We start from the raw sequence: 21,412 nt of genomic DNA on the forward strand, positions 1-21,412 counted from the left end.
CCCTCTACAGCTGCCTGACAGGAGGGTGTAGTGAGGTGGGGGTTGGTCTCTTCTCCCAAGTAACAAGTGATAGGAAAGGAGGAAACTGCATCAAGTTGTGCCAGGGGAGGTTTAGATTGATGTTATGAAAAATTTCTTCACCGAAAGGGTTGTTAAGCACTGGAACAGGCTGCCCAGGAAGCAGTTGAGTCCCCACCCCTTGGAGGTATTTAAAAGCTGTGTAGATGTGGTGCTTAGGAAGACGGCTTTCCTGTGGGATTTTAGGAACAAGTTTCACATTTCACCCGTATCCCTTAAATGCTCTGGCTTTGCCATGCCACTGCCCCTGAGTAATCCTGTTGAGTTCAGGTCTGTTCAAGTCAGTGGTAAACAGGATCTGAGCTGTAGCTTGTTAGCTTGTGAGTACAACATGTTTCTCACAAAGAGACGGCGGATCTCGTGGCTGGCTAGATGGTATGCGTGTGCTGATAAATCGCTGTCTTGTGTTACGAAATACCAGGTATCAAATAGTTCTGTGGATATCTGTAGATATTCTGAGGGGAGAGTCATTAGCCTGGATGTGATCTGTGAGAATGAGTAGTACAAGCTAATAATACTAATTTTTTCCAGCATTTTTTTTAAAAGCTTCATGTTCCTGTCACATAATAATGAGAAAATACATGATGCAAGTTAAATGCAGTTTTGAGAACTATCAGGAAAGCTAGCAATGTAACTGGTTTTTTCTTTTTTTTTTTTTTTTTTTCTTTCCCCTCTTCCTCCCTCAAAAGATGAAGTTATAACTTCACATGGTGCAATTGAACCAGATAAGGACAATGTCCGCTTAGAGCCATATTCTTTGCCACAAGGTTTTATGTGGGACACATTGGATCTTAGCAATGCTGAAGTTGTAAGTAAAACAATTTCTATACATATCTAAAATCATTGAAGTTTATTCTGATTGCTGTGTGTGGGTAAATCTTTGGAATTTTTTGTGTGTTTTCAGCTGAAGGAGTTATACACACTGTTAAATGAGAATTACGTAGAAGATGATGATAATATGTTTAGGTTTGATTATTCACCTGAATTTCTGCTGTGGTGAGTAGCAAGTTCCACATTCTGCTCTGGCTGGAGTGCAAAGAAGGGTGTTTTTATTACATCTTCTTAGGCAGTAATTTGTAATTATTTCTGTCATCAATTCTAGGGCGCTACGTCCTCCGGGCTGGTTACCCCAATGGCACTGTGGGGTTAGAGTGTCTTCAAACAAAAAATTGGTAGGATTCATAAGTGCCATCCCTGCAAATATTCGTATTTATGACAGGTAAAATGCACCATTACTTTTGTATTTGCAAAAGAATAACACCATGAAACAAATCTTAAACTGGTATCCATTGCCATAGAGAACTTAAAAAGAGAGAAGGAGGCTCACTGACCATAAAGAGTCAGAAGAATCCTGTGTATGTAGCAGAGTTGGGGATTTTTTAACTTCCCCCAAAAAAACTTGTGGGCTCTTTACGGTGAAGACCAGGAATTTTCTTATTGATGGATTATACAGATAATGACATAGAATTTTCTGGCCCTACTGGAAAGTATTTAAGAGGAGAGTCAGTCAGCTGGACTTCCTTGGCAAGGTCTTCATTCAGTGACATTCATAAAGTATTGTGATACCACATAGCATGTGCTTGGATGCCATTCTGCATCTTAAAGGCAATTGGTTAAGTCTCAATAGAGCTCTGAAAAAGGAGTGTTGCAAACACCTTAGACACAGCTTGTGTATTGCACAATTTGCCGTTGCAGTCGCAATATCATACATTAGTATTCGTTGCAGATGTACTTTGTCACAGGCCAATTTATTTTTACCTCAAATTCTTCTGTCACAACATGGAAAACTACAATTATGCAAATGAAAATATGCAATGTGCAACTCTTTTTAACTTTTCCACTATTTAATGTCCTTTTAGTGTGAAGAAAATGGTAGAAATCAATTTTCTGTGTGTCCATAAAAAACTGAGATCTAAACGGGTAGCACCTGTACTGATTCGGGAAATAACCAGAAGAGTAAACCTGGAAGGAATTTTTCAGGCTGTTTACACTGCTGGAGTGGTACTCCCCAAACCTGTGGCCACTTGCAGGTAACCTAGGTGATGTTCATCATAATATTGGTTCCTATAGCAGTCATTTTAAAGAACATTTTATGTAATTGGCTAGAAAAAAAAAAGCATAAAATTCAAAGAAATTAAATGTTGTGGCCTTGACTAACCTGAAGGCCTGAGTGTTTTTCAGGGTGGTTTTGTTTGTTTGTTTTTCTTTTTTTTTTTTTTTTTTTTACTCAGCTGCATCTTTCATCTCCTCCTTGGGGCTGCTAGAAGCAGGAAGCGCAGCTCCAAACGCCTTCAAAGTTGAGGCCTATTTTGAGATGTGGTTTGTATTCCCCCCCCCCCCCCCCCTTTCCTTCCTAGTGCATTGGATAAAACAGCTTCTTAGACTGAAATTTAATTTTGGGTTTGTTTATCGTACCTTAAATAGACTAATAGATGTTTTGGTTGACCTTCTGGTGGAAGCCATGCTAGCAATGACAACATTGTATACCTGTGTTTTTCAAGTGGCCTGTTTCCCTTCTGGGACACTTCCGTGTTGACCTGGTTGCTTGCCAAAGATGGCAGAGCATTACTGGGAATTATATTATTTGCTTTTTTTAAATACTTCCACCTTTCCTGGAGAAAGGAGGACTTGATCGGCATTTGGTAAAGATGGGAAAACAATCACATGAGAAGAGTTGTATGTAATCAAGTATAATTTCGTTTGCTTGGAATGGATTTTATTTCTACTGGGAAAAGTTCAGTTCCAGCAGTTTTAGTTCAGCTGTCTATCCTTCTGGAGGACAGGGTCATTTTTGATTTGAAGTTGTTTGTACCTATCAACACCAAAGATCCTTTAAGTTTCTGTAAGGAAGGACAAAAAAAAAAGGCCATGCTGTGTTAGAGTAACTAGGGATGTTCTGTTGCACAGAGACATGAGCAGAGGGTCCTGTCTGTACAAGAAAATAAATGTTACCATGTAAGTATGATGAGATTGTCAGGCCTATGGCAAGTACTAAAATGTTTAGCCCTGTGATTACTCATTCTGTAATAAAAAGCATTTCCTTAGATTCAAAATATGATGATAGCAGACCTGTTTAAAAGCTGTTGCTTGGAGATAGCTTTTCCTTATCTTTTGTTGCTCAAGCTTCTTACAGACACAGTACAGGCTTGCTTAGACACAAATTTGGGGAGGAGAAGGAGCAATGCAAGAAAGCAGGGAAATGGATGCAAGTAAAGCTGACACTTAAAATACTATCTAATCTCATTACTAATTTTATTTCCAGGTATTGGCATCGATCACTGAATCCCAGAAAATTGGTGGAGGTGAAGTTTTCACATTTGAGTAGAAACATGACTCTACAAAGAACAATGAAGCTCTACAGGCTTCCTGATGTAAGCAGTATGACTTCTAGAGAATCCCCACAGTTATTGTGAGGCCCAAAATAACCTTCCATCTGTCTCTGTCTCTGACAGTACAGGCTTTTCTATGGAAAGGCAGTGCGTGCAGGACATCTAAAACCAAACCAAAACAAAAAACCCAAAAACCTCTGGCTGATGAAAAGGACCTTAAGGGCTATACTAAACAGAAAAGGCTATTGCTGGAAATGCAGATCTGTATATGGAGAAAATATAATTTTGATCTGAACGCCTTAAACAAACAATGAAAAAACCAGAAACCTTGACTTCATAAACATGTGGGATTGAGTTGAAGATGCATAAAACTATTCGTGGTATGATTAATCTTTTAAAAGATTACTGGAACAGAAAAATAACAGTTCATGTCTTAAAATTCTCAAAGAAGTACATCAGAAAGTTGGCTGAGTACAGTGAGATTGCCGATTCCACTCTAATTCACAGCTTTTTCTGTTCTGTCAGAGAATGTTGTTCTCCTGCAGTGAGCAGGCTCAGCAAGAGCCACCTCTATGTTGTGTACTCTTTAGCTGCATGGTCTAGCAAAAAAAAACAAACAAAAAAAAGTGTTCTGGCATAGCTAGGTTAGTTAAAAATATTTTTTTTCATGTTTGCAGCTAATAGTTAAGCTGGCAAAAAGCCCTAGGATGCATTTCCATGACAGGGCAAGTCACTGTAAGTAGGCTGAGAATGTACTATTAAAAAAACCTCATTGCTGTAATTAAAAGCCTATAGAAGCTAGCCTAAGCTTCATGATTTAAACCAGTTTCTTTGCTTGTAAAAGCTACCTTTCTATTTGGAGAGATTGCAGAATAACATTTACTTGTGCCATCTCAGTAAACCTTTTTTTATTTAAACAAACCCTCCCTTTCGGTTAAAAAATACTTTTTTTCCTCATTCTTTGTGCTTTGTAATGATTTATTTGACTCTGGAGAATTGTGTCTGTTCGTTATATTTAGCCTGATGCTGCAGGTTCTCTTACTACTTCTATATTTGAGTAATTAAGCGCTCCTTGGTATGAAGCAGGTGCTATGGCTTGATCTGAACTCCTGCTGCTGTCAGAGAGACTCATTTCCTGTGCTGCCTGCACACTACCGGTGCCCACACATGCAGGTTCTCCCTTGCGTGCAGGGCAACAGTTTCCAGAGCTTAAGAATTAATAGCCAAATTAATTAGGTTTTAATCTTGGGGAGCTAAATATAGCTTCCATCAAATCTTGAAGACGTTTTTAATAGTCTAAAAAAGTGCAGTAGACAATTTCAAATAAAGGGTTTGGTGGCAACTCTCATACTGTTTCTCATGGAAACAATACAGCACAAGAATAGTTTAAATAAGGATCTTACTTACAGGACAAAAAGTGTAACTACGGAGAATCATTAGAAACAACAGCAGCTGTACCCTGATCACCTTCCTTTATTATAAAACCCAGATTTCAACAGAAAAATAAATTATGGAAAACAAAGAATACATCATATCTCCCTCATAAAGTATAGCTAAGGCAAACATGCTGTATAGAGATGTGCAAATAGAAAATAGGTGCTTTGAAAATCAACTTTTAAAACTAAGTGGTGTAGGAGTCCGTATGCCTCAGCTGTTTGTTTATTTTTAGGTTGGACTTGGGAGCTTCTCCCATGGAAAGTAAAGATTAAATCTTTGTGCTAATGTTTTCTCTTTAGGTTTTGTGCTTTGGGTTTAAGTGCTTTTGAAGATCTTTATCCCCAGTTTCAGGCTGTTATCATAAACAGTACTATCACACAAATTTGTTCATTCAGGTCACACTATCCTGTCCCTCAGCACCAAACACTGTTTCTTGCATTTTAACCTCTTTTTCTTAGCGTCCTTGGAATATTATTGCCACTGGGAACGCATCTCCCTTTAAGAGGAATTAATCGTTCCTAATCACTTGAACAGTCTGAATTAAAAAGGTTTTCAAAAATAATAGATACTGTAATTAATAAATACCACCCTCACTGAAGGCTGTGTTTGTGCATGTATCTATAGATGTAAAAAATAGATTTTTTTTTCTAAGTGTTTAATCTCTTGCGCAAGGAGTTTTCTGAAAGATGTAAATTTTGGCTGTGTTTAGAGTAAGGGCGGGAGAGCATGTTTGTCTCTGTGTGTCTTTTCCTGACTGATTGAGATCCTGAGCCAGGATACTTGCATGAATGTATGCCCAGTGCAGCTTGATATGTGGAGCAGAGAAACAAATTTTAGCCCAGTTCTGTACACTTTCCCTCACTTCTGGGGCTCTAAGTAATAATTTAATGGTGGCCATCCTGAGCATTGCTGGGGGATACAAATGTTCCAGCACAGCTGTTTTTCTTCCCATCCTGCTCCAGTGTATACCTTTAGAAGAGGGACGAAGGCTTGGAGAGAGCCAAAATTAAACTTTCATACTGTAGTTCGTAAGGAGGTTATGAATGAAATACAGCACAGGAAGCATCATCTTGATGAGTCAGGTGAATGTCCTTAAGGATCCAGGGCATTTAAAAATCCAGATGATATGCTGTTGTGGAGGCAAAACATAGTCCTGGGCAGCTCAGGAAAGCAGGAAGACTGAAATGTAATACACAGGCCAGAGCTGTGGCAAAACGTGCCTTGATTCTTCATCTGGCTGCTGACTCCCAGAGTATGTGAATAAATACCTCCTCCAGAATAATGCCTTTTGAGCAGAGCGTAATCAGCTATACTAATTTCAGGCTTCCAGTAATCAAGTCTCTACCTGGCTGCTCTTGCAGTTGACTTTGCTATGATTAATGTGGTATGTGCCCAAATATGTAGCTCAGACAGATGAAGCAGGATAAATGAGCTCTGAAGAGAGCAAGCCTTAGCCTCCCTAAAAGGAAATATTCAGGAAAGCTAACAAAAGCTGGGAAGAAAACTTTAATCACCTTTTCTTGTTTAAACATTAATTGCGTAGTACTGGAAAGCCATTTTTTTCTGCTTTTTTTCTGATGTCCAATAAATAACTATTTGTTAAAATACTGTAGGTTTTTAATTTCAGGCAGCTGTAAGTTACAAGAAGTTTTCTTGTTAACAGAACAGCAGTTGTGCCTGTATAGCAAGCTCAGGTAGCAAGGGAGTTTGCAAGTGTTAAGAATAGGTGGATTTTTTTTTTTTGCTAAATAATTTCTAATTAAACTTTTATCAGCTGACTTTGGTTTATAGTTTGACTGTAATTTTCCTAAGTTTGAATTGCAAGTGTCTTCAGATTAACTTCTGATATGCAAGTTGCTTTATATTTTGGTTTTTGTCTGGGCCCTAGGTAGTTTAGAAGATAGGAAATAAAGACTGACCTAAAAAAAAATAATAATAATACAAAATGCGTGAAGTCTAGGCTGTTGGCAATGGTATCTCTTCCTCTGGAGAAATGAAGTTGTTTCAATAATGAAATAAAAAGATGGAAGTGCCCCAGACTGTCTCAATAATTAGAAGAGAGGGAATTCTGATTGAAAGCAGTTTGTAAAATAGCATAATGAATTAGGTGGCTGGGGTAAAATAGGCTAATAATGAATGCATAGCAAGTGGAGTGACTCTGCAACCTACTTTCAGCCTTTGCTGTGTACGCAGTTTTCCTTTCAACATCTTAACATTTATTTTTCTTTTGTTACAATAAGGCCACAAAGACTTCAGGTTTGAGACCAATGGAACAAAAAGATACTAAAGCAGTACAAGATTTAATCAACACTTACTTGAAACAGTTTAATCTTGCTCCTGTGATGGATGAAGAAGAGGTAGCCCACTGGTTCCTGCCTCGGGATCATATTATTGACACTTACGTAGTAGAGGTAAAATGTGACCTAACTGCTTCATGAATGTATATGTGAATGCCACTTAAAAAAGTTCATATCAGCATCAAGTTTTTGAAATGTGGACAGTATAAAAAATATGTGCTATAGGTAGAACTTGATACCATGATTCCAAGCTTTGTTCTTTGTATTGCATCCTGTTAATGAGAAAATGTTTGGTTGTGGTAAGCTGCAGTGCTCTTCTACCAGGAAATTTTAAAGAATAATTTTGAAATCTCAGAATATCACTATCTTGGAAATATTACAGCAAAGAACTTTGCATGTTTTAAAAACAACGCTTCTACCAGCAGTCCTCCATTTTTTCCATAGAGATATGACATGATAATAAACAGTGGTCTTCAAATCTCCTTTTCTAAAAAAAAGGAAAAATGATACAATGACTGAGATAAGGATATGGTTTGAATTCAGTATCATTCTGTCAGGTGTCTAAGTTTCTACCATATGGCAGTTCAAAATCCTTTATTTTTAAAACCAATTTTAGGGGCACCTGCTGGGGGAGTTATGTTTTTTGATGGTCTGCTTCAGTAAAATATATTTTTGCCAGTAAAAAAAGTGTGTGTGTATGTGTATAAATTTCTATGTGTGTGCATATATATAAATGTATATGCATGAGTATATGTAAAATAGAGAAGTAAGTGTTAATATCCCATGGTGCTGTCATGAGTTGCTGTCAGCTAGGAGTTCAATTATCTTGAAAATTATAATCTTTGTCCACTAAAAAGATGGAGAGCATCATCTGTTCCTACCACTTACTCTTGTCTCCCCGCCCTACCACCCCCACCCTCCAACCTGTTGGTCACAACGCTCCTTGCAAAATAAGCAGTGCAGGAATAGATTGGCATTTGGATTGGAAATCTTCAAGGCATGGTTGGAATAGCTGCGATAAAGCTAGTGGAGGGAGAGACACTCTTGTCTTTGAGTCCATACTAAGTCTGTTATAGACATCCCATTTCGATAGTGTATTACTCTGTTTAAAGTGATAAGGTTATTTGAAAATGATCAGCACTAACATCAGTAAACCTACCAGCTCCTCACAGAAGCTGCAGGTTGTGAAGCTCAGTGTTCCCATGCTGTGCAAGAGTCTCAGCTGAATTTAGAAACTTACTGGTGCTGAAGATGAGGGGTTCTGTTCATTGCTTGTCATTGTCCAGGCTTGGCTTTCTACTTACTTTGTAGTGGGTCTTGTGCTCAATGGACTCTTCCATGGTCTAATTTAATTTATTGTCCCTCCTTCTTTCTCCACCCCCTCTTCTTCACCACCCTGCTCCCTGGGTTGGCTTTTAGCTTTGGTGGTGATTTGAAGCCTACAGAAGAGTCCACAAGCACCAGGATCAGCAGGAGTGTGCCATTGACAGTGCCATTTTAACTGACCAGCACAGTCTTCACTTGCTTGTTTTACACTGTCTCTTGAACTAGTTTTTCACTATACAAAATGCAGGTTTGTTAGCGCTTAAAATCTTTTTAAGACTGTGTGACCTGGAGGAGTTAGTGTCAGATTTTTAAGTCATCTTTGTAATGTGCAGAGCTGAAACCGTAAAATACTCTGTATAATTCCTGAATTAATATTTTTATCATCCTTACTGAATTTAGTGAGTGACTTAATAACTTTGCTGTTATTTGTTTTTAGTTTATCTCTATTACAGAATCTGTACCTGCTTTAAGACAATAGCTTTTTTGTATGTGATGGGTTCAGGTCTTTGTATGTGATGGGTTCAGCTCTTTTACTTTTTACTATAGAAGTACTATCACTTTAAGGATCCATGAGAGATCCTTCATTGAGCCCAAAATAGTGGGCACCAGTCATTCAAAAGTAAAGCAAACAAGCGTTTGTGTGTCTCCTCTGCCTTATCTTCTTGGAGATACCAGGAGACCCAATCGGAATAGGATGAGTGAAAATCTGGGTAGTTTTGTTACGCTCAGCATGTCACTCATAACCCATGTTAATAATTACTTACCATTTCCTACTAACCTACACTCCTGAAGATGGTTAAAATTCATTAGGTGTGTGAAATACTAAGAAAATTTATGTAGGATATTTTAGGTTTCTGTATAAGTACCTTTTTTGATGACTACTGGTGTTGCTAGAATTTCAGTGTGATTTAGCACTGTTGTCTAGCAAATGGGATTGTGCTTGTTGTTTAATAATCACTAGAGCGGATTTAATATGCTTTGTATACCAGCACAGAATTTTTTTTTTCTGTTTTTAGAAAGTTGAGAAAATTATTCCTCAATGTGAACTTTATCAGATTTTAAAAATACTCTTTTAAAAATAAGTTCAGTTGGAAAAAAAATTTTACAATTTTTTGGAAGTGTGCTTTGTTTATAGCAGGCTAAGCTTGGGAAACAAACTGAAATGCTTTGGCAATTAGTTGTCAAAATTTATTGGTGTAATAGACTAGAAAAATCTAAATGTTTGTTTCTTTTTCTGAAGTGACCATTTCAGGCTTCATTCTGGATTTGATGTATACATGCGTCCTTGGCAAGAATTCAGTTTCCTCAAATCTTAGCCAAGATTACTTGTTATACCATAATACTTACAGCATGCAAAACTATGATGCATTTATTTCTTACTTTCTGTAGAACTGCCACGTTAGCCTAACCAACAACGGAGCAGTTACTTCTTATTAATGTACTACTATTTTTTTTTTTGTAGGGCTCAAATGGTATTTTAACAGATTTCCTGAGTTTCTACACATTACCTTCAACAGTGATGCACCATCCTGTTCATAAAAGCCTCAAAGCTGCCTATTCCTTTTACAATATTCATACAGAGACCCCCCTCTTGGACTTAATGAATGATGCACTCATTATAGCTAAATTGGTAAGTCGTGGGGGTTTTTTTTCTGCTTCTTTCACAAAAGTATTCTTGGGAATGGTGGTAATTTATCCATGCTATTGCATTCTGTTTTCTTTTACTGTCTACAGCACAGAGTGCATTTGATGAGACATATACATTATATATGTATCTAAAAATACCAAAGGAAGTTCAGAGACAGACTTTGAAAGGCATTAGGATATATGAAGATACAGTAAGGTGGCTAGTATAATGTTCAGAAGTGGCTAAAAATACTACTACTACTTATTCTTAAAAGTCAAAGTGGAAAAAGGTATAAACCTTGGTCTCCCTTTGAAGTGTGGCACAGGGAGCTGAGTGGCTGGCCTTCACCAGGCCACAGATGGAACGGGTAAGGAAGCAGCTATGTGGCCTAACAGCAAGGCTTTGCACCTTCCCCTGTCTGTATTTCTTTCTGAATGTGATGTGCAATTCTTTTCTTTTAAATGGATCATCATATAGTTACAATACTGGGATTTAGACACCTGTGGATTTCCAAAGTACCTGCTGGGCCTGTCTGCATCATTAGATGCCTAATTACATTTGCAGATCTGGAACTTGGACTTCCAGATGAGGAGGTGTGAGGCAAGGGAAGAGAAATGATAAATGCACTCCTATTCACACTTTTATATCCAGACCCCCAAGCAAATTCAGCTATTCATACATGACGGTGGCTTAACTGACCTTGTTTTTATGTTGCTTGTCAAGAGTTCACAGTGAGTTGGGATTTTGAGTATGTTTGTGTTGCCACACAAAACCCTGAGACTTATTTGCCTATGTGGCCCTTCTGAGAGCAGAAGGGCTCTGAGTGGTGAATTTGGAAGGTTGATGAAGAGTTGGTAGAGGGTGCATGAGTAGGGGAGGGAGAGTAACATGTGAAAGATAGGAGTTCCAAAGACAATGGCATTTCAGAGTGGTGTCCATCAGGGGTCTGTACTGGGACCGGTGCTGTTTAACGTTTTCATCAATGACTTAGGCAGCGAGATCGAGTGCACCCTCAGCAAGTTTGCGGATGACACCAAACTGAGTGGTGTGGTTGACACACCAGAAGGACGGGATGTCATCCAGAGAGACCTGGACAGGCTGGAGAGATAGGCCTGTGTGAACCTCATGAGGTTCAACAAGGCCAAGTGCAAGGTCCTGCACCTGGGTCGGGGTAACCCCCAGTATCAGTACAGGCTGGGGGAGAGGGAGATGATTCTGCCCCTCTACTCTGCTCTGGTGAGACCTCACCTGGAGTACTGCGTCCAGCTCTGGAGCCCTCAGCACAAGAAGGACATGGAAGTGTTGGAGCGGGTCCAGAGGAGGGCTACAAAAATGATCCGAGGGCTGGAGCACCTCTCCTATGAGGACAGGCTGAGAGAGTTGGGGTTGTTCAGGCTGGAGAAGAGAAGGCTGCGGGGAGACCTGATTGCAGCCTTTCAGTACTTAAAGGGGGCCTATAGGAAAGATGGGGACAATCTTTTTAGTAGGGCCAATTGTGTCAGGACAAGGGGTAATGGTTTTAAACTAAAACAGGGTAGGTTTAGACTAGATATAAGGAAGAAATTCTTTACAATGGGGGTGGTAGAACACTGGGACAGGTTGCCCAGAGAGGTACTGGAGGCCCCATCCCTGGAAGCATTCAAGGCCAGGTTGGACGGGGCTCTGAGCAACCTGATCTAGTTAGCGGTGTCCCTGCTCACTGCAGGGGGGTTGGACTAGCTGACCTCTAGGGGTCCCTTCCAACCCAAAACATTATATGATTCTATGATTCTATGAAAAGGATGAAATCACAGAAACATAATGTTTTATTATTAACAGAATGATAGATGGCTGAAAAATACCGTAAGCTGTATTTATGCAGCTTTAGCTGGAATAGGCCATGTGTATCAAAACACCGTAAGTGACTGTAAAAAAAAAAAAAATGCATACCTATAAGGATAAAATAATGGATTATGCTTTAGGGACTCTTCAGACCTTTACTTCTGAATGTGACTTTCAAATCCCTACCCTTTTGGAGATAAATCTTCAAGCAAAGTTGTGCCTTGTACTTCACTTTTTATTGGGAAAATTTCTTCATGTGTGTACCTAATTAAAAGGCAAGACTTATTCCCTTTTCTTTTTTTCCTCTTAATTAGCCTAGTCTCTTGGATATTGTATGCCACTGTGTAAAGTATCATTTGTGTATCATTTTAAACTTCAAAAAGTAAAATTTAAAAAATGTTTTGCTATTGCCAGAAAGGATTTGATGTGTTCAATGCACTAGACTTAATGGAAAACAAAACATTCCTGGAAAAACTCAAGTTTGGGATTGGAGATGGAAATTTGCAGTATTATTTGTACAACTGGAGGTGTCCTGGCATGGAATCCGAAAAGGTAAGGGAGAAAAAATTCTGTTAGGTATAATGGTATATTAATCTACAATGGCCAAAATGGGCAGAAGTGTTAAAATAACTTTTTAAATTGGTCATATTTAAGATCCATAATTGAGGTGCAGAAAACCAACAATGTTCAGATTTATTGCCATACTTGAGCTAAAATACTGTATTTTTTTTTTTCTTCCTTTAGGTTGGTCTTGTATTACAATGAGGACACTTAGTTTCTAGAACTCTGAGGTCATCGTTCACATTCATTTGATCTCCGTAACTCTTGGAACGGTGTTGTTCAAGAGGAGTAAAAGCACAACGTCAGTGATACTGAAATAGTCCATTAAACCTGAACAACGAAGACATCCATATGTGACCAAATTTATGCATTTTCAGATAGATCAGAAGGTCCATGAAACTCTTTTATTGTCCATGAAAAGAATAAAAGCACATTCATTTAAGTTTCAAAGCTTAGCTTGCACCTTGATGAGAAGAAGGTATTTTTTTTCCACTCTGTAGAAAAGACTGTTTTGTACAAACTGAACTTCAGTGGTGGATTAGGGTACAAAAATATTTGCTATTATGTGGATGAACTGCTGCATTTCTATTTATTAAGTGGTGGTGTATGTTTGTCAGTGTAACAGAATGAAGGATACAAACTCGGGTATCCTTGCTTATTTACTTCACGTGGATATCATCATTTGGGGGAAAATCATGAAGTAAGATACGTTTGTAGCTCTATGAAAGTCCTGGATGTTTTTGTAACTGGAGCAGTATGACAATGTACTGGTTTAACTAGTGCATTTGTTTCTCCATAAGCAACGCTGCCAAATCAATAAAAATACAGATTTGTACTTTGATCTTCAATAGATCAGTGGATTGATTTAACAGTATCGCACTGTTCAGTGCAGGTGTTATCTATGTTGCCGGAATGATAATACATTACTGTACTTGGTTTACAGTTGTGGCACAAAACTTAGTTTTTCCTCAGTAGAATAACATCAGCCTGTGTGTAAAACTAAGAATTTTAGTAGTGCTATCAGGATATTTATAGTTTTGAATGTTTTCAACGCTTCTGCGAAATTGCACATACTCCTTTGTCTACTTTGATTTCCTATGAAGTCTGTAATTCTAATGAAAAGTATCTTGTGTAAATACGTATTCATAAATTGTTCCTGGTAGTGTTTTTATCCTGACTTTGGAACAAAAAGTTTTGCTATATATGTGACTGGTAAGCAGAAGAGAAATGCTCTACCCTCAGTCCTTGGAAGTCTGTGTACTGCGCTTCCTGAATTGTAGGAGGGCTGATCTTTGTTGTTGGGGGAGCTGGTTTAATTCCCTCGTGAATGCTCGGCAACCAGAGCAGCTTCTGAAGCACTTTATATGCATTCCAGCGTAGCATCATAGCTAGATATGACAGCAGTTCTTTCAGCTCATGGATGCTGCAGTAACACGAGCACTGAGAAAATCTGCAGTAAGAAACTGTTCTAGCTGAAAGTGCCAAATTGTGGTAGTGAAGCCTCTGTGCTGTGAGCATCTTCTGAATGTGACTTGAATATCTCATGAAATGCCAATGTCTAAACTTTCCTTTTAAACATGCCTGTAATTCTGACAGCAGATTTTGCTGAAAGTTGCATTCTGTACCTGAAAACATCAATTTAGATGAAGATAAATTTGTCTGTTCTTCATAACTGCTAGCCCTCCCCACCTCCTTATAGCAGTGCCGTTTTTCTTTCTTCATGCTCCTTTTCCAGTGTGTGAATGGTTTGTGGTTTGCTTTCTTTTTCTTGTTGAATTGTGCTGAGGGGATTCTGCCTACAGGCAGTGATAAATACTTTCCCTTACTGCGTTATAGCTCTCTGATTAAAGCATTCGACCTCCTTCAAACAAAGGAAGGGATTGAACGTGGTTTGTCTGACCCCTGTGTGTGCACCAGCTCGGGACCTCATGAATTTAAAAGGGCTTCAGAGGAGATCTTTTGGACATCTAATGGTGTAGTCGGGCTTTACAATGTTGGCCACTCTGATACCTGTCTGCCAGTAGCGGTCATAAGAGATTGTGCAGCGGGAGCTTTGGCTCCCTGTGTGAGGCCTGAGCAGAATTAAGTGTCTGAAAATATAATCAAGGGTAGTGATATCTGAGGTAGCAAGAAGGATTTAATCTCAACTCCATCAAAGACTTAAGTTCTTAAATCCCAAAAGGCAGGAAGGTGCCTTCCCGGCTGGGCATTCTCATTGGAGCCTGCTGGGATGAGGAGGAGGTTCACCAGGGGGCTCAGTAGGTTCTGCTTCAGCTCTGAAGGCAGAGCCTTGGCAATCCTCGCTCAGCTGCTGCCTAACGTGAGGTGGGACAGCAGGGCATAGCTCTGTCCTCCTGCCTAAGGTCCTTCCTCGCTCAGAAATGATCATGGCCCAGCTGTCCCTAATCTGGAGGGGTGGTCTTGAATGCTAAGTGATAAGCTCATGCTTCTCTGCCTTCCCTCTCCTCAAAAAAATGCAAGTGGAAGAAAATGGTAGGCAGATGTTTTCTCCTCTCTTCTCTGAAAACAGAAGGCAAATCCTCCCCACTACTACTGTTTGGAAAAGTGTTGAGGCCATGATAGGACCAAATATGTCCAGGTAGAAAAGAGACTTGAATCTGGGTTTCCCGCAGCCTGGCTTTCTGCTCTAATCTTGGGTTAATTGCACGTGAAGGAAGGAGTGTGGCCACTTGTGCTGCCTTCTGGGAAAACAGCGTCATTTCCTTCTGCATCCGAGGGGTAAACGTCTGTCTTGTTTTCTGGCTCAGGCTGCATATTAACTGCGGGGAAGGAGGGCAGAGTCGTGCTCCTGTAGCAGCTGTGCAGCACTGTGGCTGAGGGGGAAAACTTCCAGGGCCGGGAGTATGAGGGAAGCGGGCATCTGAGCCTGAGTGCTGGGGCCGTTCCTGGAGAGTCCTGTTCATGAACCGGTGTGTGTTACCCACCAGCTGTGTAGTCCAGCATGATCTCTTCTCTCACTACTGACTGCTCAAAGCTTTTGGCTAGCCGTGCTCTTCACCTCAAGTGCTTTGCTGAAGCATTACAGCATCAAGAGGATGTGAATCTCGAAGGTGCCCCAGCCTGCACCCACACAACAGGACAGCTGCTCAGGAGGTGGAAATGGTGGCAGCTCACTCTTGCTTCCTAAGCAGGTATTTAACTACAGAAAACATCTGTAATTGCTTTCCTCGAGTAATTTTCTATCTGTGGAGGAGACGCAAATCCCTGAGGAGAGCTATAGACCTGGGCAGGCAGCAAAGTGCTTGACAGATGATCACTGTGCTTATGTTCTTTACCAAAGCTGATCCGCATGCTCTGTTTAAAGATTTAAATGTTACAATTATCCAGCATAAGAATTAAATGCACTAGTTCTAGCATGCCTTCAACATTTCATGCATCCAAAAAGCCAAGGCATATGACATGTATGAAGGACTATAAAGCAAGGCAAAAAAACTTTCCTCTCCCTCCTTGCCACCCTCAGCCAGGGAGGGGAAAAATTTTAGCATTAAATGTCTTTGTTGTGTTTAGCTTCAGGGAGCATCATGATTGCAGAATCACTGCTACTGCCTCCCTTCGTGGTTGGTTTCATGAACTAAAAGCTGTTTTAAATAAATCTAAACCACAGATTAGCTATCTGATGGCACTAGAAGTCTGGATTAGCAAATCTCTGAGAACTACAACATCTAAATCCCATCTTTAAGGAACAACAGAGTAACTCAGTTAAGGTATTTGTACTGGGTCTGGCTGAGGTGGAGTTAATTTTCCCTATAGCACCCCCCCTTAGTGGTGTGCTTTGTAGCGGCATCTAGAAAGGTGTTGATGAGGCACCAGCATTTCAGCTGCTGCTGAGCAGTGCTTGCACAGCATCAAGGCTGTCTCTCCAACATTTCCCCCCCTCACCAGTAGGCTGGGGATGGCCAAGATCTTGGGAGGGGACATAGGCAGGGCAGCTGACCCAAACCGACCAAAGGGGGTATGCAGGTTGCTCAGAGCCCCGTCCAACCTGGCCTTGAATGTTTCCAGGGATGGGGCCTCCACTACCTCTCTGGGCAACCTGTTCCAGTGTTTCACCACCCTCATTGTAAAGAATTTCTTCCTTATATCCAGTCTAAACCTACCCTGTTTTAGTTTAAAACCATTACCCCTTGTCCTGTCACAGCTGGCCTTACTAAAAAGATTTTCCCCATCTCTCCTATAGGCCCCCTTTAGGTGCTGAAAGGCCACAATCAGGTCTCCCTGCAGCCTTCTCTTTTCCAGGCTGAACAAGCCCAACTCTCTCAGCCTGTCCTCATAGGAGAGGTGCTCCAGCCCTTAGATCATAGCCAGGACAGCTGACCCAAACTGACCAAAGGGATGATGTCTGCTCAGCAATAAAAGGGAAGACAAAGGAGGAGAGGGGGCATTTGTTATTTATGACGTTTGTCTTCTGGAGCAACTGCTGCGCATACTGAAGCCCTGCTTCCCAGGAAGTGGCTGGGCATCACTTGCTGATGGGAAGTAGAGAATAAAATCTGTTTTCCTTTTACTTCTGCTAGTGACTTTGCTTTTGCTTTTATTTAACTGCCTTCATCTTGACCCACAAAGTTCCTCCCCCACCTCATTTTCACTACCATCCTCCTGGAGGGGAATGATAGAGCAGCTTGGTGGCACCTGGCATCCAGCCAGCATCAACCCACCACAGTAGTTGGCGCTTTCTTCCACAGTACCATACTATCTTTTGCTTAAAATACAGAGCACCAAGTAAATTCCTCGGCTGTTGATTTTGGTTGTCTAAATTGCAGCACTATTTGTATCAGGAATAGTGTGGCCAGCAGGAGTAAGGAAGTGATCATCCACCCCAGTACGCAGCACTGGTGAGGCTGGCCCTCACATCCTGTGGTTTTGGGCCCCTCACTACAAGAAAGACACTGTGGTGCTAGAGCATGTCCAGAGAAGGGCAACAAAGCTGCTGAGGGGTCTGGAGCACAGGTCTGACGAGGAGTGGCTGAGGGAACGGGGGTTGTTTAGTCTGGAGAAGAGGAGGCTGAGGGGAGACTTTATCGCCCTCTACAACCACCGGAAAGGAGGTTGTAGTGAGGTGGGGGTTGGTCTCTTCTCCTAAGTAACAGGTGATAGGACAAGAGGAAACTGCATCAAGTGGCACCAGGTGAGGTTTAGATTAGATCTTAGGAAAAATTTTTTCACCAAATGGGTTGTCAAGCACTGGAATGGGCTGCCCAGGGAAGCGGTCAAGTCCCCACTCCTTGGAGGTATTTAAAAGCTGTGTAGATGTGGTGCTTAGGGACATGGTTTTGTACTGGACTTGGCAGTGTTAGGTTGATGGTTGGCTTGATGATCTTAAAGGTCCTTTCCAACCTAAAAGATTCTGTGATTCTATTCCCTTTCCTTCCTACAACACAACACAACTGTCTCATTAGGAAACTGTTTGTAGTCCCCAGTAAAACCAAAGGAGTTACGTGAGAAACTTTCAGCCTTGTAGTGGTTAGAGCTGTCATCTACTTTACATACAACAGTCCGTGGCTTATCTCAACTTCCTGGGAAAGAATTCTAGACTCCATTTAGAAATCAAATTGAGTTCAGGTTAGTTTACATTTTCCCACGGGTCCCATGTGTTATGCAAGTCTTTTTTTAAAATGCAGCAGTAGTAATTTGGTTTTGTTCTGCATTTGAAAATAAAGCTTTTCCTTCAGCATATCGGACACCAGGTATTAGATGGAACCTAAGTCTGCATACATTCTTGACCAAAACAAGTTTATTGTTCAGCAGAGCAAACTGTGAAAGTTCAGAAGGGAAGTCTGCCTGTGCTGTTACAACACTGAACCAGCTTTTTAAAAAAAGAGTTACACTGGCACAGGCCTTTGTTTAAATAAACTTTCATTTTTGGTATTGATCTGTTTGAATAATTGTATTTAAATCCATTTTGTTTGGAGCATGTTCACCTGCATAAAAATAGAAAGTTTGTTTACTGCTTTGCATTAATTCCAAAGACGTACTTCTTGTATCTTAAATTGTCTCAGCATATTCATTACTGATTTTAACTCTGTGATCTCCAGCTGCAAACGTAGTATTTACCCCCAGGTAAAGACTGGCACACAAGTTTGAGCGATATTCTTTATTAAAGCAGGAAGTACATCCACTGAGCGCAGCGTAAAATTCACCTCATATTCAAGCGCTTTACACTGTAAAGCCTAACAAAATAGTTCAGTTAGAGCTGTACTCCATGCTGCATTAAAAAAATGAGTTTAGAATGAAGAACCAAACTAAAATCAGTTATGCTGAAAAAGCTTTCTTCTTTTTGCGAGGTGGCTTCTTTATCTTATTTGGATTTGGAACAAGTTTCTTGATTTTCAAAGGCTGCAAGATTACATTTGAAAGATCCAGCTGATTGCTTTCTGTACGCTTCCGCTTCTGGCTTGTGAGCTCATCCCCCAGCGCCCCTGCAAGCTGCTCGGGTTCCTGATTTTCTGAAGAATCTGTATGTGCGTAAGCCACTGGTTCTTCAGCTCTGTACTGAAACCATGGCACTTCCAAAGCTGGTATCTTTGGAATTATTGCTTCTATTGCTTCGGTAAATTTATCAGACTGCTTTTTAAAGCCTAGCGCTAAAATGGATGTTAAGCCAAGAAGTGGCGCAACTGTTTCACTGAGACGGGGAACCTGGCCTGCTGGTGTGGCTCGACTTGCGCTCAGCTGAATAAGATGCGATGTGATCATGGCAGGTTTTGCAGACTTGCACACCAGCAAGAGGAGTAGTTCATTTTTTTCCAATGCTTTTGTAACTTCGTTAACCCCAATAGCAAGCTGTCTTCTGATATTTATGTCAGTCCACCCTGTTTTTTGTCGAAGGACTTCTGCTTCCTCTTCTTTAGGGAGTTCATTGGTGCTAGCATCACACTTTCTTTCCACTTGTTTTTTTGTAAGGGAACGTTTTTTCTTTCTTGGAGTCTCAATCTTTTTAAGTCCAGTATGTTTAATCCTTTCTTCTAAGGTCTGTAGTATAAAATGCATATCTTCTCCATCTATGGGTTTCCATTGAAAAACAAAGGGGTTATCTAGACACGTTTTTACAGTGATTTTCTTTGCTTTACGAAGTGTTGCCGTCCCTTGCTGAATCACAGACATCCTGAGGTTCTTTTGTGTTTTGCTGCCCTAGCTGTGAAGGGAAGAGAGAGGTAAGCGTTAGTTCAAATACTGTACTGTTTGCTGGGGACATCATTACCAGAAGCTTCCCTTGGGAATGCAGAAGAGAAACATTGCATCTCAAAGTGATCCTGGAAACTGCCACCCTCCTCGCATTAGCTCAGTGCTAATCCTTAAATAATCTTCCACTAGGCACATGCTCTGCTGCCTTTTTTTTTTTTTTAAATAAATAAAAAACCCCAGCAAACTGGACAGTGAGGCAACACCAGTGACAAGAGACCCTGGGGAAGCTGAACGAAAGCAGCTGGAGGTATTACAGATTCAAAAACAAAACAAAGAAAACCCCCAGAACCACAAGTTGAAGGACCACCCAATTTTCACTGTAGCACAGCTGCCTTGTAGCAGTATTATGACATAAAAAAACCCCAACAACCCAGAATCACAAGAGGAAACAACCTCCAAGTTCCTGAACTTATTTAGGAGTTTTAAAACTTGAATTTGCCTTTTCATTCTTTAATCCATGTCTTGTGTTTGTCTGCATTTAGAAGGCATGATAGAAATCTGCAGACTCTATTATGCTGTCAGTGAAGGAAGGCAATCCTCAACAGGCCTCCAGAAAGTTCAGAGAGAGTCTTTTACTCTTGTGTCACCTAGACCGTGCCTTTAGGGATGAGAAAAACAGAGTGGAGAAAGTATAATTGTGGTAGCTCTGGTTGATCTAGTGCAGAGTAACAGTGAAGACCTGAAAGCAGGCCTGATTACAGGCCCTGGTAACTCAGTAAATCCCCATACTCCTGCTTGGGTTACTGTTCACCACCTCCTTGCTACACTGGTAATATCTTCACTGTTGCACAGCCAAGCTTACGGAGTAAGAGCAGCTCAGGTTTCGATTCAGGAGAAATACGACACGACTCTCTCCTAGGTTTCCCAGTTACCCACGTAGGCATATGGGTAGCATTTATCTACATCTCTTGAGTGGCGGCCTTTAGATATCCCTGGTCTGGAACCCAGCAGGGGAAATGCATCGAGCGGAGTTGCACCAACGCCACACGAACTGTGAAGCTGTCATCCACAGCGAGAGTCAAACACTCAGAGGTAGTTTTCAGAGAACAGGTAAAAGTGATTAAGTATTTCGAAATACAGCAAAGCACTGTGTCCCTCTCTCAGTACTCTCAGAAGAACCAGTGAAATGCCCTGCAGGGCCACCTAGGTGATGGTCCATCCAGCCCGGTTGTCTGCCTCCAACACTGGGAACTCAGGAAACTAGCTGGGGGGGGTAGGGCCACCATTCCCCTCTGCTCCCAAGCACCCAGAACGGTTGCATCAGGGATGTAAGACGGCAGATCTGCCGATTTGTTTTATTAGTCCTTTACGGAGCTATCGTCCATGCAGTTATCTAATCCCTACCATCACAGCAGCAACAACCGAAGAATGGAAATGACCACTAGAAATCTTACATGTCACTGAGTTAGAAATAGAAGCTTATTATAGGTCTAAAAAACAAAACAAAACAAAACACCTCTGGGTTATTTTAAAAGCTTTCAATCATGGATGCTCCGATGACCTTTTACGGGGGGTATCAAACGAAGTCAGCACCAGGCTTGTATATGAGAAAGGAGCAAGACGTGGGAGATCTCAGTTGAAAGATGACGTTTTTCTTTTCAAAATGGGCGCTACTGAGGAAAACAAGCGTGCCGGAATAGGAAATAAAGCAACGAGGCGAAAAAGAAGCCTCGCTAAGCCCCTCGGCCCCGCACAGCTGCCACGATCACCCCCGCTTCCTGCGGAAGGGAGAA

At 40.9% G+C, this 21,412-nt stretch overlaps 2 protein-coding genes across 2 annotated transcripts in view; one reads left to right on the plus strand and one right to left on the minus strand.

Annotated features, from left to right (window-relative positions):
- Positions 1 to 13,870, plus strand: part of NMT2 (N-myristoyltransferase 2) — a 25,660-nt gene extending 11,790 nt beyond the window's left edge. Inside the window, exons 4-12 of the mRNA XM_009641589.2 lie at positions 768 to 886; positions 983 to 1,074; positions 1,181 to 1,297; positions 1,938 to 2,108; positions 3,341 to 3,449; positions 7,085 to 7,255; positions 9,930 to 10,097; positions 12,330 to 12,467; positions 12,660 to 13,870. Coding sequence (XP_009639884.2) covers positions 768 to 886; positions 983 to 1,074; positions 1,181 to 1,297; positions 1,938 to 2,108; positions 3,341 to 3,449; positions 7,085 to 7,255; positions 9,930 to 10,097; positions 12,330 to 12,467; positions 12,660 to 12,680 — 1,106 coding nt within the window. The 3' untranslated portion in view covers positions 12,681 to 13,870. The remainder of the gene's footprint in view (positions 1 to 767; positions 887 to 982; positions 1,075 to 1,180; positions 1,298 to 1,937; positions 2,109 to 3,340; positions 3,450 to 7,084; positions 7,256 to 9,929; positions 10,098 to 12,329; positions 12,468 to 12,659) is intronic.
- A 4,876-nt stretch (positions 13,871 to 18,746) lies between these two features.
- On the minus strand, positions 18,747 to 19,620 carry RPP38 (ribonuclease P/MRP subunit p38). The gene has a single exon (XM_009641601.2). It carries the CDS (start codon positions 19,596 to 19,598, stop codon positions 18,747 to 18,749), a length of 852 nt encoding a protein of 283 aa, XP_009639896.1. The 5' UTR covers positions 19,599 to 19,620.
- Between the last annotated feature and the right edge of the window lie 1,792 nt (positions 19,621 to 21,412).

The sequence above is a fragment of the Egretta garzetta genome, unplaced genomic scaffold, assembly GCF_000687185.1.
Source record: "Egretta garzetta isolate BGI_Z169 unplaced genomic scaffold, ASM68718v1 scaffold30, whole genome shotgun sequence".
NCBI lineage: Eukaryota > Metazoa > Chordata > Aves > Pelecaniformes > Ardeidae > Egretta > Egretta garzetta.